The sequence below is a fragment of the Amblyraja radiata genome, chromosome 7 (assembly GCF_010909765.2).
Source record: "Amblyraja radiata isolate CabotCenter1 chromosome 7, sAmbRad1.1.pri, whole genome shotgun sequence".
Taxonomy (NCBI): Eukaryota; Metazoa; Chordata; class Chondrichthyes; order Rajiformes; family Rajidae; genus Amblyraja; species Amblyraja radiata.
Genome location: NC_045962.1, coordinates 38,987,343 through 39,003,838, shown reverse-complemented (window position 1 = coordinate 39,003,838; position 16,496 = coordinate 38,987,343). Strand labels below are relative to the sequence as shown.

General features: G+C 40.8%; 1 protein-coding gene across 1 annotated transcript in view; it reads left to right on the top strand.

Annotated features, from left to right (window-relative positions):
- fam117b (family with sequence similarity 117 member B) overlaps positions 1-10,964 on the top strand; it is a 92,722-nt gene extending 81,758 nt beyond the window's left edge. Inside the window, exons 6-8 of the mRNA XM_033024273.1 lie at positions 838-1,060; positions 5,960-6,080; positions 10,211-10,964. Of these exons, the coding sequence (XP_032880164.1) occupies positions 838-1,060; positions 5,960-6,080; positions 10,211-10,520 (654 nt within the window). The 3' untranslated portion in view covers positions 10,521-10,964. The remainder of the gene's footprint in view (positions 1-837; positions 1,061-5,959; positions 6,081-10,210) is intronic.
- Positions 10,965-16,496: the final 5,532 nt, after the last annotated feature.

The following is a 16,496-nucleotide window of genomic DNA, read 5'->3' as shown; positions in this document are numbered from 1 at the left end:
ACATGATCTGCCTAATTAACTAATTCACTTCCAAATGGAAGTAAATCCTATCCTCAAGAATTCTCTCCATTAACTTCGCTACCATAGTGTGAGGCTCATTAGCCTATAATTCCCTGGAGATTCTCTACTTCCCGTTTTTAAACAAAGGAACAACATTGACTAGACTGCAGTCCTCTGAGACCTCGCCTGTGGCTAGAGAAGACACAAAGACCTTCGCAAAAGTTCCTGCTATCTCCTCTCTTCCTCTTTCAGTAACCTTGCATTAGATCCCATCAGGCACTATCTCTAACTTCAAACCATCCTTGTATCCCCTATTTCCATCCCTCAAGCACCCTAGTCATCGTACCAGTTTCACTGTCCTGCTGAGTTTCATTGTTTAGATCACTCGTTATCACCTTCCCCAACAATGAACCACTGTAGGCTTCACCTTTCTTTGATCATCATTGCTTTTTGCATATCTTTCATATATTTGTTCTATGTACCTTTTCTTATCTCTCCCCCTCCATGACTCTCAGTCTGAAGAAGGATCTCGACCTGAAACATCACCTCGTCCTTTTCTCCAGAGATGCTGCCTGACCCGCTGAGTTACTCCAGCCTTTTATGTCTATCTTCCGTGTAAACCAGCATCTGCTGTTCTTTCCTGCACAAATTGTCTGCTCCCAATTTACTCTCCCTTGTTCCTGTGTAATAACTTTGTGATCTTCCTTTCACCTATTTAGTCGAGGTCCAAAGATTTGGCAATTGGGGGGGGCAGCCTACAGTACAATCCCAGTGGAGTGATTACACCTTTATTATTTGGAATTGAATAACTGTTGATGCCTGTTTTTTGTGTGCTAGCTTCAGGATACTCCAGATGGTCATCGTGCTCCATTTCCAATTCAGCAGCGAAGTAGCAGTACTCGTAGTATTGATACTCAAACCCCATCAGGAATGGATCGGAGCAGTACCAGTAGCAGCAGATCCCAATCTGTCTCACCAACATTCCTCGCAATAGCCAGCGAGGGTAACGGAGAAAGCCCATGCTACACTGATGACCTTCTTACAGACAGCAGAGAGAAAGGTATTGGTTTATTATTTTCACTGAAAAACGTTGTATGCTATCTAGTCACATCATACCGTTTATGAATATAATCAAGACATAAGTACAACAGGTAGTGCAAAGAAAAAATACCTGAGTGAAGAATATAGTGTTACAGCTTTATAGCTTTAAAGTTCCAGAGAAATTGCAAATAAAACAAAAGTGCAAGGTCTGCAAGAAGGTAGGTTAGGAGATGGGAGCTACATCCTAACTTATGGGATGAATGGGGTCAAGGAAAGAGCGTTTGTCGCGGCCCTGTTTCCACCAATCTTTTCACCACCACACACAAGAAGCGCAAAACAGACACCATTGTATGCAGATGCCGAGAAGTGTGTTCAGCCCTGGCTGAACAATTTCTAAACTTGTGATGTGGACTCGATAAGAAGAAGATGGGATGAATGGTCTAATAACAGCGAGGAAGAAGCTGTTCCTAAATCAGGTGGCACATGTTTTCAAGCTTTTGCATCTGCCGGATGGGAGAGTGGAGAAGAGGAAATGACGGATTAAAATTGCCCTTGATTATGTTGGCTGCTTTCCCAAGGCAGCATGGAGTATAGATTGAGACACTGGGGAAGGGGGAACTGTTTGGTATGTTAGACTGCGCTGCATCCATATCTCTCTGCAATTTCTTGTATTGAATAAGTTGAATAAGTTTATTGGTCAAGTATTCACATACAAGGAATTTGCCTTGGTGCTCTACCCGCAAGTGACAACATGACATAAAGTGACAGTTAGGAATGACACATAAAACATTAAACATTAATAATAAAACATTATTGATTAAACATGTGAATTAAATAAAATACTAGAGCAAAAGGAGGCTACACATTTTTGGTTATTGAGTAGAGCTTGTGGTCTTAACAGAGCTTGCCAAACCAAGTTGTGAAGCATCCGATGGGATGCTTTCTATGTGCTGGTGAAGGAGATTTATTGAGATTGAATCAATATCCCATTGGACAAAGATTCCATTTTCTCAATTGCTGTCCTTCATGCTATATTCAAAGAAGGCTGGTACTATTGGGAAAGGTTTTGTTTGTACAGCTATAATAGTTAGCATCACAGATATGACAGGTGGTCGAGAAGGCTTTCGGCACATTGGCCATCATCAGTCAGAGTATTGAGTGTAGAAAGACACAAAAAGCTGGAGTAATTCAGTGGGACAGGCAGCATCTCTGGTGAGAAGGAATGGGTGAAGTTTCCTCAGACTGGTTAGGGATAAAGGAAACAAGAGATATAGACAGTGATATGGAGAGATAAAGAACAATGAATGAAAGATATGCAAAAAAGTAACGATGATAGAGGAAACACGCTGTTTGTAGGGTGAAAATGAGAAGCTAATGCAACTTGGGTGGGGGAGGGATAGAGAGAGAGGGAATGCCGGGATTACCTGGTGAGAGAAATCAATATTCGTACTACTGGGCTGTAAGCTGCCCAAGTGAAATATGAGATGCTGTTCCTCCAATTTGCGTTTAGCCTCACTCTGACAATGGAGGAGACCGAGGACAGAAAGGTGTGTGTAGGAATGGGAATGAGAATTACAGTGTCCAGCAACCGGGAGATCAGGTTGATCCATTATATGAAACGAGCTGCCGGAGGAGGTAGTTGAGACAAGTGCCATCTTGACCCGAAACGTCACCCATTCCTTCTCTCCCGAAATGCTGCCTGTAACGCTGAGTTACTCCAGCATTTTGTGTCTATCTTCGGTTTAAACCAGCATCTGCAGTTCTTTCCCACACAGGTGCTTTCATAATGTTTAAGAAACATTTGGACAGGTACATGGATAGGATAGGTTTAGAGGATTATGCGGCAAGCGCTGACAGGTGGGACTAGTGCAGATGAGGCATTTTGGTTGGCGTGGGCAAGTTGGACCGAGAATGGTCTGTTTCTACACTATGACTCTTATAACCATATAACCATTTACCAATTACAGCATGTAAACAGGCCATCTCGGCCCTTCTAGTCCGTGCCGAACACGTATTCTCACCTAGTCCCATCTACCTGCACTCAGACCATAACCCTCCATTCCTTTCCCGTCCATATACCTATCCAATTTATTTTTAAATGATAAAATCAAACCTGCCTCCACCACTTCCACTGGGAGCTCATTCCACACAGCTACCACTCTCTGAGTAAAGATGTTCCCCCTCATGTTACCCCTAAACCTCTGTCCCTTAATTCTCAAATCATGTCCTCTTGTTTGAATCTTCCCTACTCTCAATGGAAAAAGCTTATCCACGTCAACTCATCATTTTAAAGACCTCTATCGTCCCCCCTTAACCTTCTGCGCTCCAAAGAATAAAGACCTAACTTGTTCAACCTTTCTCTGTATCTTAGTTGCTGAAACCCAGGCAACATTCTAGTAAATCTCCTCTGTTCTCTCTCTATTTTGTTGACATCTTTCATATAATTTGGCGACCAAAACTGTACACCATACTCCAGAATTGGCCTCACCAATGCCTTGTACAATTTTAACATTACATCCCAACTTCTATACTCAATGCTCTGATTTATAAAGGCCTTGCGCACCAAAAGCTTTCTTTACCACCCTATCTACATGAGATTCCAACTTCAGGGAACTATGCACAGTTATTCCTAGATCCCTCTGTTCAACTGCATTCCTCAATTCACTACCATTTACCATGTACGTCCTATTTTGATTTGTCCTGCCAAGATGTAGCACCTCACACTTATCAGCATTAAACACTTATGCACTATTATTTTCCATCCTTCACGTGGGAAGTTTCTTGACCCTTAAAAAGACTGCCAAGCGATACTGCTTACTGAGAATATCTGGGATGAAATGTATTAATGTAAGGGTAGTTTCCTGCATAATTTAAAGATGTTTTTCTATTTTTCCAAAATTCCTATTTTTGAAGCTTTTTGAAAGATAAAAATATTCACTATTTGGATCTGGGGCATGGGTTAGTTCATTTTTATACTCCTGTTATCCTCAAATGAAAAGTACAGTTATAACTGTATTTTATCTTTTTTTACTCTGAAATATTCTTGTGCAATGTCAGCCTATATGCTATCATGAACTTCAGATTTCTCCCTGCCCTGTTAACCTTGTGTTGTATAAAGTATTCTACTAATTTTTTAAGATATTTTTCATGCGTTTGTTTACTATCCCATTTGTCAAGTAACCAATAATTCCATCTTTTCTCTTTCACTTTTATCCTCCCTCACCCTCCCTTTCACCTCTCACCAACCGCAAGCTCTGGTTCCCTGGAATAAACTTTGGGATCATTAGGTTGAAGTGCTTTGCTTGAAAATGGCGAGTTTTCACAGGTTTAAAAAGAAAGGCCAGAAGTGCAGGCATCAATATAAATTAAGGCGAGACAAGCCCTTGAGCAGAGAGCTGTAAACCATCAGTTCAAGCTGATACAATGGGCACCTATTGTCTTTTCCCTTGTATGTTGTTTGAAATAGCTAAGGTTGTTAAGCAGTTTGTAATTGCACCACAGATGGCCAACCTATTGTGGTGACAACATATTTATTCAAATGACTATAGCTCCGAGGAGTCCTGAGAAAATAGACAGAAAGGTCTTCTGTTTAACAGGTCTGGTAGCCAATCCTTATCAAGGAGCATCCCAAAGGCACTTCTTCACCACTAACTAGAATTTGCTTTGACTGTTACTCTATACTTTTGGTTGTTGATGAAATGCAATGAGTTTTATCAGCTTCCTTCATCATGTTCCTCAGCTTGTTTTCAGGACAAAATGGAGAAGCAGCTCTTCTGTAAACGACTATATGTTTATGAAGATCAACTAATTGGGGTGCATTATTATTTTCAGAATATGGAATAGTGTGATAAGGTAGAAGATCAGCTGAATCTTACTGAAAGTCAGGTTGGGCTCATAAGCTGAAGGTCCTATTCCTGTTTCTTGAACTATCGTAGTTATATATTAGGCCAGGTGCTCCTCTAAATGCACAACTGCTGTACCTGAAAAATATGTCTACCACAGATGTAAAAGAACACTTGTACAGCATTTTGGGGATTAATGTAAAGTTTTCCACATTGATAGGAAAATCAGAAAGGCAATATATTATTTAAGTGATGAGAAATTGGGAAATGTTGATGTTAAAATGGATCTGGGTGTCCTTGTGCACTCATCACTGAAAACAAATATCTATGTGCAGCAAATAGTTAACACAAATAGAATGTTGGTCTTCATTAGAGTCATAGTCATACAGCAAGGAAACAGGCCCTTCAGCCCAACTTGCCCATGCCAACCAAGATACCCCATATATGCTAGTCCCACCTGCCTGCGGTTGGCCCATATCCCTCTAAACCTTTCCTATCCATGTTCCTGTCCAATGTCTGAAGAAGGGTTTCGGCCCGAAACGTTGCCTATTTCCTTTGCTCCATAGATGCTGCTGCACCCGCTGAGTTTCTCCAGCACTTTTGTCTACCTTCAATGTTTTTTAAATGTTGTTATAGTACCTCCTCTGGCAGCTCGTTCCATATACCCGCCACCCTCTGTGTGGAAAAAGTTGCCCATCCGGTTCCTATGAAATCTTTCCCCTCTCACCTTAAAGAATGAGAAATATGCTTGTTTAGGAGATCTGGAATGTGCAGTCAAATCTCAGGATACAGGATAAGAACTTTAGGATGGAGATGAGTATTTTCACTTGGAGAAGCGAACCTTTGGAATTTGCTATCAATGCAAGTGGTAAACTTTCAGCATATAAGTAAGAAGGTGATTTACCTGCTGCAAGAGGTGTCAAGGGCTTTGGGGAGAATGCGAGAATATTGTATTTGGATAGATTGTCAAGGATTGAATGGCCTGCTTGTGTGTCTTTTTGGATAAACTGTTTTTGGATTTTCTGTCAACAATAGCCTTGCATAAATGTTGAATATTGTTTTTTGTCCTGTTACAGAAAGTGGTACTAATTCTCCACTACCCAAATATGCCTCTTCTCCAAAACCAAACAACAGTTACAACTTCAAACGAGAGCCACCTGAAGGATGTGAGAGAGTAAAAGCCTTTGAGGAAACTTCGTAAGTATCTTTCTACAGGTACTGTCTAAACCAATTAGAACACATCGTACAAAGAACAGAACACAGGGCGGTCACGGTGGCACAGCGGTAGAGTTGCTGCCTTACAGCAAATGCAGCCGGAGACCCGGGTTTGATCCTGACTACGGGTGCTGTCTGTACAGAGTTTATACGTTTTCACCGTGACCTGCGTGGGTTTTCTCCCGAGATCTTCGGTTTCTTCCCACACTCCAAAGACGTACAGGTTTGTAGGTTAATTGGCTTGGTAAATGTAAAAATTGTCCCTAGTGGGTGTAGGATAGTGTAAATGAGCGGGGATCGCTGGTCGACGCATACCAGGCAGGAGCATGGCAGAGAGCAAGAAGCGACTGTTGGAATAAGTTGCATTTATTTTAATGCAAGAGGCATGACAGGACTGGTAGCTTAATGTTCCAGGATACAGATGTTATAGGTGAAATATAGATGTGGGTAAAAGAGGAAGAGCAATTGCTTTACTGATTAAGGAGAATGTCACAGATGTAATCCAAGATGACATTAGAATGTAAAGAAGGCTTGCCTTCATTGTTGAGGCATTGCGTATAAGACACAGGAAGCCATGAAACAACTTCACGGGTCATTGGTCAGGCTGCATTTGGAGTATTGTGTGGAGTTCTGACCGCCCCAATACAGGAAGGATGTAAATGATGCAGAGGAGGTTTACCAGAATGATGCCTGCATTAGACGGTATTAGCTATAAGGAGCGGTTGGACAGACTTCGATTGATTTCTCTGGAATGTCGGAGGTTGGAAGATGTGATAGAAGTATATAAAGTTATAAGAGCATAAGATAGGATAGAAAGTCATAACCTTTTTACCAAGATGGCAATATGACAAGATGGGTGAAACTTAGAAAACAGGTGCAGGAGTAGGCCATTCGGCCCTTCAAGCCAGCACCGCCGTTCAATATGATCATGGCTGATCATCCCAAATCAGTACCCCGTTCCTGCTTTTTCACCATATCCCTTGTTCCCGTTAGCCCTAAGAGCTAACTTGGTCTCACTGCCTTCTGTGGCAGAGAATTCCACAGATTCACAACTCTTTGGGTGAAAAAGTTTTTTCCTCATCTCAGCCCTAAATGGCCTACCCCTTATTCTTAAACTGTGACTCCTGGTTCTGGACTCCCCCAACATCGGGAACATTTTTCCTGCATCTAGTCTGTCCAATCCCTTAAGAATGTTATATGTTTCTATAAGATTCCCTCTCATCCTTCTAAATTCCAGTGAAGCCCAGTCGACCCTTTATTTCATCAAATATCAGTCCCGCCATCCTGGGAATTAACCTGGTGAACCTACGCTGCACTCCCTCAATAGCAGGAATGTTTTCCTCAAATTAGTTTGTGGTGTGGTCGCACCAGGGCCCTGTACAACCACAGTGGGACCTCCTTGCTCCTAAACTCAAATCCTCTCACAATGAAGGCCAACATGCCATTAGCTTTCTTCACTGACTGCTGTACATGCATGCTCATTTTCAGTGACTGATGTACAAGGACACCCAGGTCTCGTTACACATCCACTTTTTTCTAATCTGACACCATTCAGATAATAATCTGCCTTCCCCTTCTTGCCACCAAAGTAGATAACCTCACATTTATCCACATTATATTGCATCTGCCCACTTACGCAACCTATCCAAGTCACCCAGCAGCCTCATAGCATTCTCATCGTAGATCACTCTGCCACCCAGCTTTGTGTCATCCATAAACTTGGATATGTTACTTTTAATTCCCTCGTCTAAATCGTTAATATATATTGTAAATAACTGGGGTCCCAGCACAGAGCCTTGCGGCACCCCACTAGTCACTGCCTGCCATTCTGAAAAGGACCCATTAATTCCTACTCTTTGCTTCCTGTCTGCCAACCAGTTCTCTATCCATGTCAATACCCTACCCCCAATACCATGTGCTCTAATTTTGCACATTAATCTCTTGTGTGGGACATTGTCAAAGGCTTTTTGACCAAAGCAGCTGCATGAAATTCCTCAGTTCTTCTGTCCAGATAAAAACAAGGTGAACTTTATACCGAAATACACCACATCCACTGGCTCTCCCTTATCCATTCTACTTGTTACATCCTCAAAAAATTCCAGAAGATTAGTCAAGCATGATTTCCCCTTCATAAATCCATGCTGACTTTGGCCGATCCTGTCTGAAGAAGGGTCTCGACCCGAAACACCACCTATTCCTTCGCTCCATAGATGCTGCCTCACCCGCTGAGTTTCTCCAGCATTTTCCAGCAACTGCAGTTCTTTCTTAAACAATTGTCTGATCCTGTCACTGCTTTCCCAATGTTGGGGAAGTCCAGAACCAGGGGCCACAGTCTAAGAATAAAGGGGAGGCCATTTAGATGAGAAAAAAACTTCTTCACCCTGAGAGTTGTGAATTAGTGGAATTCTCTGTCACAGAAGGCAGTAGAGGCCAATTCACTGGATGGATTTCAAAAAGAGTTAGATAGAGCTCATGGAGCTAGCGGAATCAAGGGAAATAGGGAGAAGGCAGGCACGGGTTACTGATTGTAGATGATCTGCCATGGTCACAATGAATGGCAGTGCTGGCTCAAAGGGCCAAATGGCCTCTTCCTGCACCTATTTTCTATGTTTCTAACCCGCCCTGAACTGAAACGTCATCTATCCATGTTCTCCAGAGATGCTGTCTGACCCGCTGGGTTACTCCAGCTCATTATTTATTTTTTTGTAAACCAGCATCTGCTGTTCCATGTTTCATATCCCAGGAATTAGCCCTGTGAATCTTGTTTGTACTGCCTTTTTTTTACTATATATTTTCATTACTATATCTTTTTATAGGTACCGGGATCAAAATTATATTCCTTATCCAGTTGAGGTTTCACCAACACCATATATGATTGCAGCAAAATCTATTTTTCAACTCCAGCCCCTTTGTAATGAAGTACAAAATGTGTTGAACAGCTACATCTCTTGATTCTAAAAGCCTGCATCCCATGGCTCAACAAGAGGTGGCTGTGGAGATGGCACTTTTTCACACTCGGTTTGCCAGAGGAGAATATTGAGGCAGGTGCTGTAACACCATTTAGAGATACTTGGACAGGTACATGGATAGGAAAGTTTAGAGGGATATGAGCCAAATGCGGGCAAATGGGACTAACTTAGATGGAACATCTTGGTCGGCAAGTACGAGTTGGGCCATGAGGCCTGTTTCTGTGTTATATGGCTCTTTGATTCTATGATACATGGCAGTATCAATCAGGCTGAATGTTGCCCGGGTCTTACTGTACACTGTTTAATACTGTGCAACTGAGAATGGAGCAAATATTAACAAACCATATTGACTTTATGAAGGGGAGTTTGTAGACAAAGCATCAAGATGTTTGACCCTAGAATACTAGCTCAAGGAAGTCCTGCAGCATTGTCCTAGGTTTGAGAAAGCCTCCCAACCACTCTTGTATGCCATGACTCCAGCTCGTGCCATTGATTCTCATTTCATTGCTTATGCAAGTATTTAGAAATCAAGAGTTGCCACTGTTTACTCTGGAATTTAGCTTAATTGTCTGTATTTAAATTAATAATGTAATGAGACCCAGAATAAAATGCTCCTGGCCAATTTGAGTATTAATGCGCATCTTGTTGGTAATTGATACTTAATATCATTTTCATTGATTCCTTGCATTAGTTTATAGTCATCTGCTTGGTTGCTAATTGGGCAGATTGGATAGATCCTTTTGTCAATGAGTCAGTGCTGAACTACATTATTAGAGCTTTGGTGCTATACTCTATTTACAGCTAACAAAGTTATTTAGAAGTATTATGTTGCGATATAGCAAATATATACAAAACACATCAGTATTACTGCTGGTTTGAGGAAAAGTAAATAATCAAGAACCTAACTTTCTTCTGAAATATCCTGTTGTGTGGTTACATTTATTGTCCCTCTATCACACAGAAATCTCAACAATACACATTTGGTATACAATGATTTGGTTGAAGCTCAACTTACTGAAACGAGACTGGCATATTGAAGCTTGTGAGCAAGACTGGAAGCAGGTTGCTTATTGATTAACAAAGACAGACTGTATTTTTTCTTAAAAACCTTTTTTGCCTAATGCTGCATTTTCTTGATTTCAGACCGAAGCAGCTGCATGAAATTCCTCAGTTCTTCTGTCCAGATAAAAACAAGGTGAACTTTATACCGAAAAGTGGCTCTGCATTCTGTCTGGTCAGTATCCTAAAGCCACTACTACCTACGCAAGATCTAACACTGAAGAACTCCAACTACGGCCTCATAGTCCCAGCAGCAGTCTTACCTACAGTATCTCTGGCACAGCCTCTGCCAACGCACATGGAACAAGATAGAATTTCAAGAGGCACCTGCATGGGCCTCCTGCAGTCTTCAGTACACCAGCATTCAGCACAGACAGAAGAGTTGGAGAAATAACCCAGTGAAGCAGGCCTTCATTGGAGAAACCTACCACAGCGTCACATATCTGCAACTTGGCAATAAGGTTTTCGGCCCCAGGGTACAGGCAAAAGGTGGGTGGTGGGAGAGTGGGTCACGGGGTCCAATCAAACCCAACAGCAACTTTTAAGGAAATGCCTTCCTCTAGACCTTTTCACAATGGGGGATGATTTTGTTAGGTGCATGATGTTTGACATTTTTTTAGTGTGAAGTATTTCCCCCTCCCCCCCCCCCCCCCCCCCCCCCCCAATGGGCACAAGGACTAAAGACAAAATCTGCGGAAGGGCACAAACTTCAAGGTGATTGGGCAAAATGTTACTTGAAAGGACCATAGCTGTCACTATTTTTCCCTTCCTCTGCGGAGCCTTATCTTTTTATGGTTCCTGTTCTGTTTACATTTAAATAAAGATTATATATATTATATATAAAGTTAACATTTCCAAGTTAATCAAAGGCAAATGGAAGCCAGCTTTACACTAGTGCAACAGTAGTTCGGTTCTCAGGAAATGTTCCTTGTTTCATTTGTGCTATTGTATATTTACTATATCACTGGTCACTTTCACATGAGAAGACACGACCAATACTAAAAATTTCCCAGATAATGGCAAATTGCTGTTTGCGGTTATTATTAGTGTGGAAGTCATAGTGGGATAGTGAGTGAAACAATGTGAAGGCACTTTGCTGTCTCGTTGTTATTGATGGACTATTATGATCACACCATTGCAAACTGTGTTTTGAAACAGTATGTCACTAGGTAGATATTTAGGATAGACACAAAATGCTGGAGTAACTCAACGGGACAGGCAGCATCTCTGGAGAGAAGGAATGGGTGAGTCTGAAGAAGAGTCTCGACCCAAAATGTCACCCATTCCTTTTCTCCAGAGATGCTGCCTGTCCCGCTGAATTACTCCAGCATTTTGTGTCTACCTTTGATTTAAACCAGCATCTGCAGTTCTTTCCTACACAGGTAGATTTATAATCAGCCCTTTGATAATGTTATTGCTTCGGTTAGAAACGGTTGGATTTCATCTCTTCTGAAGATGCACTGGAAGCTTATATTTTGGATATGGTGTCCAGAGTTTTAACTCTTCATGTCGGATATTTAAAGGGTGTTTTTATAGGAGCCTTTGACTTGGAACAAACACTCGTAGTATTTTAAAATGAATTGTTCATCTTTGGAATACCCGATGAGCCTTTACTGCTTTTCCATGTGGAACATTTATTTCCTTGGAGAATAAAGAAGGTTATCTCCTTGTATTTTAAATATTCAATATCCTTGAAACAGTGGTAATAGTGACCATTGCATTATTCATTCAACAAATTATACAATTTTTTGTACTGTTGTGTTGAAATTGCCAGTAGTACTTAAAGATTAAAGAATGTAAAAACTTTGGCCACAAATGCTGCAAGTTCTTATCAATGATGATAAATAATCATTAGCTTTTTATTAGGATGATTTTAGCATTGTGACTCAGTAATGTAGATTATTTAGGTTGACACTTTTGCCAGCAAGAGAAAATATCATTGAGGCCAGACCAGCTAACATCTGAAGTATCAGGACACACTCCAATTTTCAACAGCCTCATTTCATTCAACTGTAGTATTTATTAGGTTTGGAAATTTAGATAGTCTGACAAAAGACATTTGCCTACCCATACATAAGGGTGTAAATTAGCACTATCGATCGCTGTCAATCTTTTGTCAATGTATTAGAATTCTTGTGTGTAGAGTTGTAAAGTCCACAACATAATTTCCGATGATGGGAATATAAAGAACAATGTCTCAAAGTGCTGGTATTAGTTAGTATAGGCTCTATAGTCACCCGTTAAGATTGGTCTGGTTTTCAAGGATTGAGTTGTGTCGATGCATCACTTAGCAGAAAGCCTTGGACTGCCCCTTTCCAATCCCAAAGGCAATGTAAGCATTACTACTTATGACAAACAAATAGTAACTTCTGTTATGGAAACAGGACAAGGACTGCGCGTTATAATCAATGGTTGTGTGCAGGTGTAAGATGCGTGCCATCTGAAGAGTGGCAAATATTCACTCCATGGAAGCAACACTAGCTTCAAAGTGTCCATGTATTTGCATAAATATTCCAATCATAAAGCATGAAAATAATACTTTGTAAGAGTAGCTCTTGCTCGCATCAAAAGTCCCTTAACAGTTCTTGCAAATATGGTAAATGATCAATCTACATAATAATGGCAGCCCTGGGGTAACATAGAAACATAGAAAATAGGTGCAGGAGTAGGCCATTCGGTCCTTCGAGCCTGCACCGCCATTCAATATGATCATGGCTGATCATCCAACTCAGTATCCTGATCCCTTTAGCCACAAGGGCCACATCTAACTCCCTCTTAAATATAGCCAATGAACTGGTCTCAACTACCTTCTGTGGCAGAGAGTTCCAGAGACTCTGTGTGAATTTTTTTTTTCTCATCTCGGTCCTAAAGGATTTCCCCTTTATCCTTAAACTATGACCCCTTGTCTTCCCCAACATCGGGAACAATCTTCCTGCATCTAGCCTGTCCAACCCCCTAAGAATTTTGTAAGTTTCTATAAGATCCCTCCTCAATCTTCTAAATTCTAGCGAGTACAACCTTCCTCATGTTCTCCAGTAACACCCATTCCCATAGATGGATTCCCTAAATGGAGACCTGTGTTAAAAATACTGTGTTAACTAGTCTTCAGGCTGTGTAATTAAGCAAAAGCTTAGAAGTTGTCACTTGGACATAACATTTGGTCTCTTGCAGATCTACAATTAAATGATCTTCATCCTGTGAAGACCTACAGTGCATTCAGAAAGTATTCAGACCCCTTCACTTTTTCCACATTTTGTTACCTTGCATTTTGTTATTCTAAAATGGATTAAAACATTTTTTTTTATCATCAATCTACACAATATATAAGCAAAAACAGGTGTTTAAAATTTTTGCAAAGTGATTAAAAAGAAATAACTGAAATATCACATTTACATAAGTATTCAGATCCTTTGCAATGACATTCAAAATTGAGCTTTATTGCATCCTGTTTCCATTGATTGTCCTCGAGATGTTTCTACAACTTGATTGGAGTCCACAAGTGGAAAATTAAATTGATTGTACATGATTTGGAAAGGCACACACCTGTCTATATAATGCCCCACAGTTGACAGTGCATGTCAGAGCAAAAACCAAGCCATGATGATGAAGGAATTGGCCGTAGACCTCCGAGACAAGATTGTGTCCAGACACATCTGGGGAAGGGTATAAAACAATTTCTGCAGCATTGCGGGTCCTGAAGAGCACAGTGGCCTCCGTCATTCTTAAATGGGAGAACTTTGGAACCACCAGGACTTTTGATAGAGCTGGCCGCCCGGCCAAACTGAGCAATCGGGGGTGAAGGGCCTTGGTCAGGGAAGTGACCAAGAACCCGATGGTCACTGACAGAGCTCCAGAGTTCCTCTGTGGAGATGGGAGAAACGTCCAGAAGGACAACTATATCTGCAGCACTCCACCAATCAGGCCTTTATGGTAGAGTAACGTAACAAAATGTGGAAAAAGTGAAGGGGTCTGAATACTTTATGAATGCACTGTAATTCAAAATGGCTTCGACTGAGGGATCAAAAAGCAAAAAAATGTGCTGGAATGCTGGGTGAAAACACAAACTCGAGACACTAGTACAACATTGGTGGGGAGGGAAGCAGATCAATAAAATGTTATCATTGGCCCAACATGCTAGTCATTTTTCTCTCTTCATAGATACTGCCTGAATTGCTGAGTATATCCAGCATTTTCTATTTTTATTTCATTAAGTGAGCTTACTGCTGCCTAAATAGATGCTTGAAGATATGGGCAGAACTGTTAATGGTATTTTAACTAATTCCCTTTGAAGTCTGGTTTCCATAGTAACTGAATATTTCATGATGTCAATCTACAAAATTTCTCACAGTCAGGTTATGCATGATCACTGTACTATTATCAAAATAATTAGAATGTTAGAAATATACAAACTAAATGGACTCTGCCTCAGATGTCTGGATCAGCTTTCACTGACAGTAGAGGCCATTTTATCCATTGTGGAGATGTCAGTTACCAGGGAAGCAATGCCCATTAGTCTCATTCCTTCTCCTTACTTCCCTATAGCCCTGCAACTTATTCTCTCCAACATATCGAACAATTCCCCTCTGATTCCATTTGCAGTTAACCTACGCATTAAAGAACAATGTACAATAGCTAATTAAAGGGCAACTAAATGGCGCAGTGGTAGAGTAAATTGACCCTAGTGCTGGTTGGCGCAGACTAGGCGGGCCCAAGGGCCTGTTTCCACACTGTATCTCAAGTCTAAAGTCCAATTTACCAGCACATCTTTGGGATGGGTGGAAATTGGGACATATGAAGAAAACCACACAGTCGTGAAGAGAATATGACGACATTCTGCAGGTCAGGATTGAACCAGGTTCCTGGAGTCGAGGTAGCAGCACTATGTGGTATTTTGTTGACCAGAATTGAATCCATTATGCATGGTAAAACACATCATTGTCTTGTACAAAATGAGTTTAGTGCCCTAACCCTCATTAGTCACTTTTTTAAACTGGCATTTTGACAACGACACTTCTTTGTGCAACTTTTCATTTCACGTTCTCGTAATATAGTGAAGAGGACCAGACTAATTTCATAACATTTCTTGGTGTTCTTCTCACTAGTCCAGAAGGTCCCAAACTTAAGAATCCTTCCTCCTGGTTCTTCAGTTGTTTGCAGATCCCAATAGCATGTATCTTAAACTCTGAATACCAACATCTCTCCTGAGTACCATGTGACCATCTCCCTTGTTATCTCCAACCTAATCAGAAGAAAGGTTCTGTCTGACCAATTTCTAAAATTCACAGCTTTATCCAGATCATGACCAATCCTATAATTCACTGAACTCATAATCTCATCATTATTTCTACTCTCTTCAGTCCTTTCCTTAATAAAGGCCATACCATCAGTAACGTTGTCTTGTACTTCTCATCACTAATGGGCACAGTAGCCTCGTCAATTCACAAGATCTAAACTGCCCAAAATATCATCACCATGACTGAATTCAATTACCTCCCCTTCATCCAAAATCTGTTTATTAGATGTAAATCTATGTAAACAACATGTTGATATTTTTATGTCCTGTGTATTAACTCTCCATTTGCAACTGCTTCAATGTACTATTTTTCCACAAGGAGGCACTTCCTCATATTCTCGTCATAACACTGTTTTTTTTCATTCTTACAATCATATGGATGGATATACCTCTCAACTTTCATAACAGTCAAAACATCTAACATTCCATTTGACACCGTAACAAACTAATGTGAGAAGCTTCCCACCTTTCTGCACTTATCACAGCTTGCTTTGATCTGCCTGTCAGATGGCCACTGCTTATGCTTTTCAAAAGCGTACTATTGCATGGCCTTCATCTCACTTCATACTGGGATTTTTTTCAAAATATCACGATGATCCTAGAATCCTCAGTGTCATTACAACATCCACCACATCTCTACCATTACCTGTACTCCAGTTATTATTCTTATTCCTATGACATCAGGTGCCAGCACGCCACAATATAATTATTAACTGTAACCAACCTCATTGCTGAAATCTGCCATGAAACCCATTGCTGGCACCTTTTATTATCCATATCAGATTTTAAAACATAGTTGAGATCAATTTGAAAAAGTCATATTAATGGCAGGATGGCACTGATGGATGGTAGTTTTAAAAATGAAGATCAAAGGCCATCTTTGCAAGAAGCTCAAGTCTTTGCTGACTTCCATTGCACCACCAGAATCAAATGGAGATTGCAATTTAGGCTAGTAGTGATTTAATTAATTAAAATTGCCATCCTCAGTAGCTTGTGTGTATAAACGTTTATCTACCTTACATGATCAGGAAAACCTGCTCCAAGTGCATTTTTCTCACAAGGTCCCAGTGATTAACC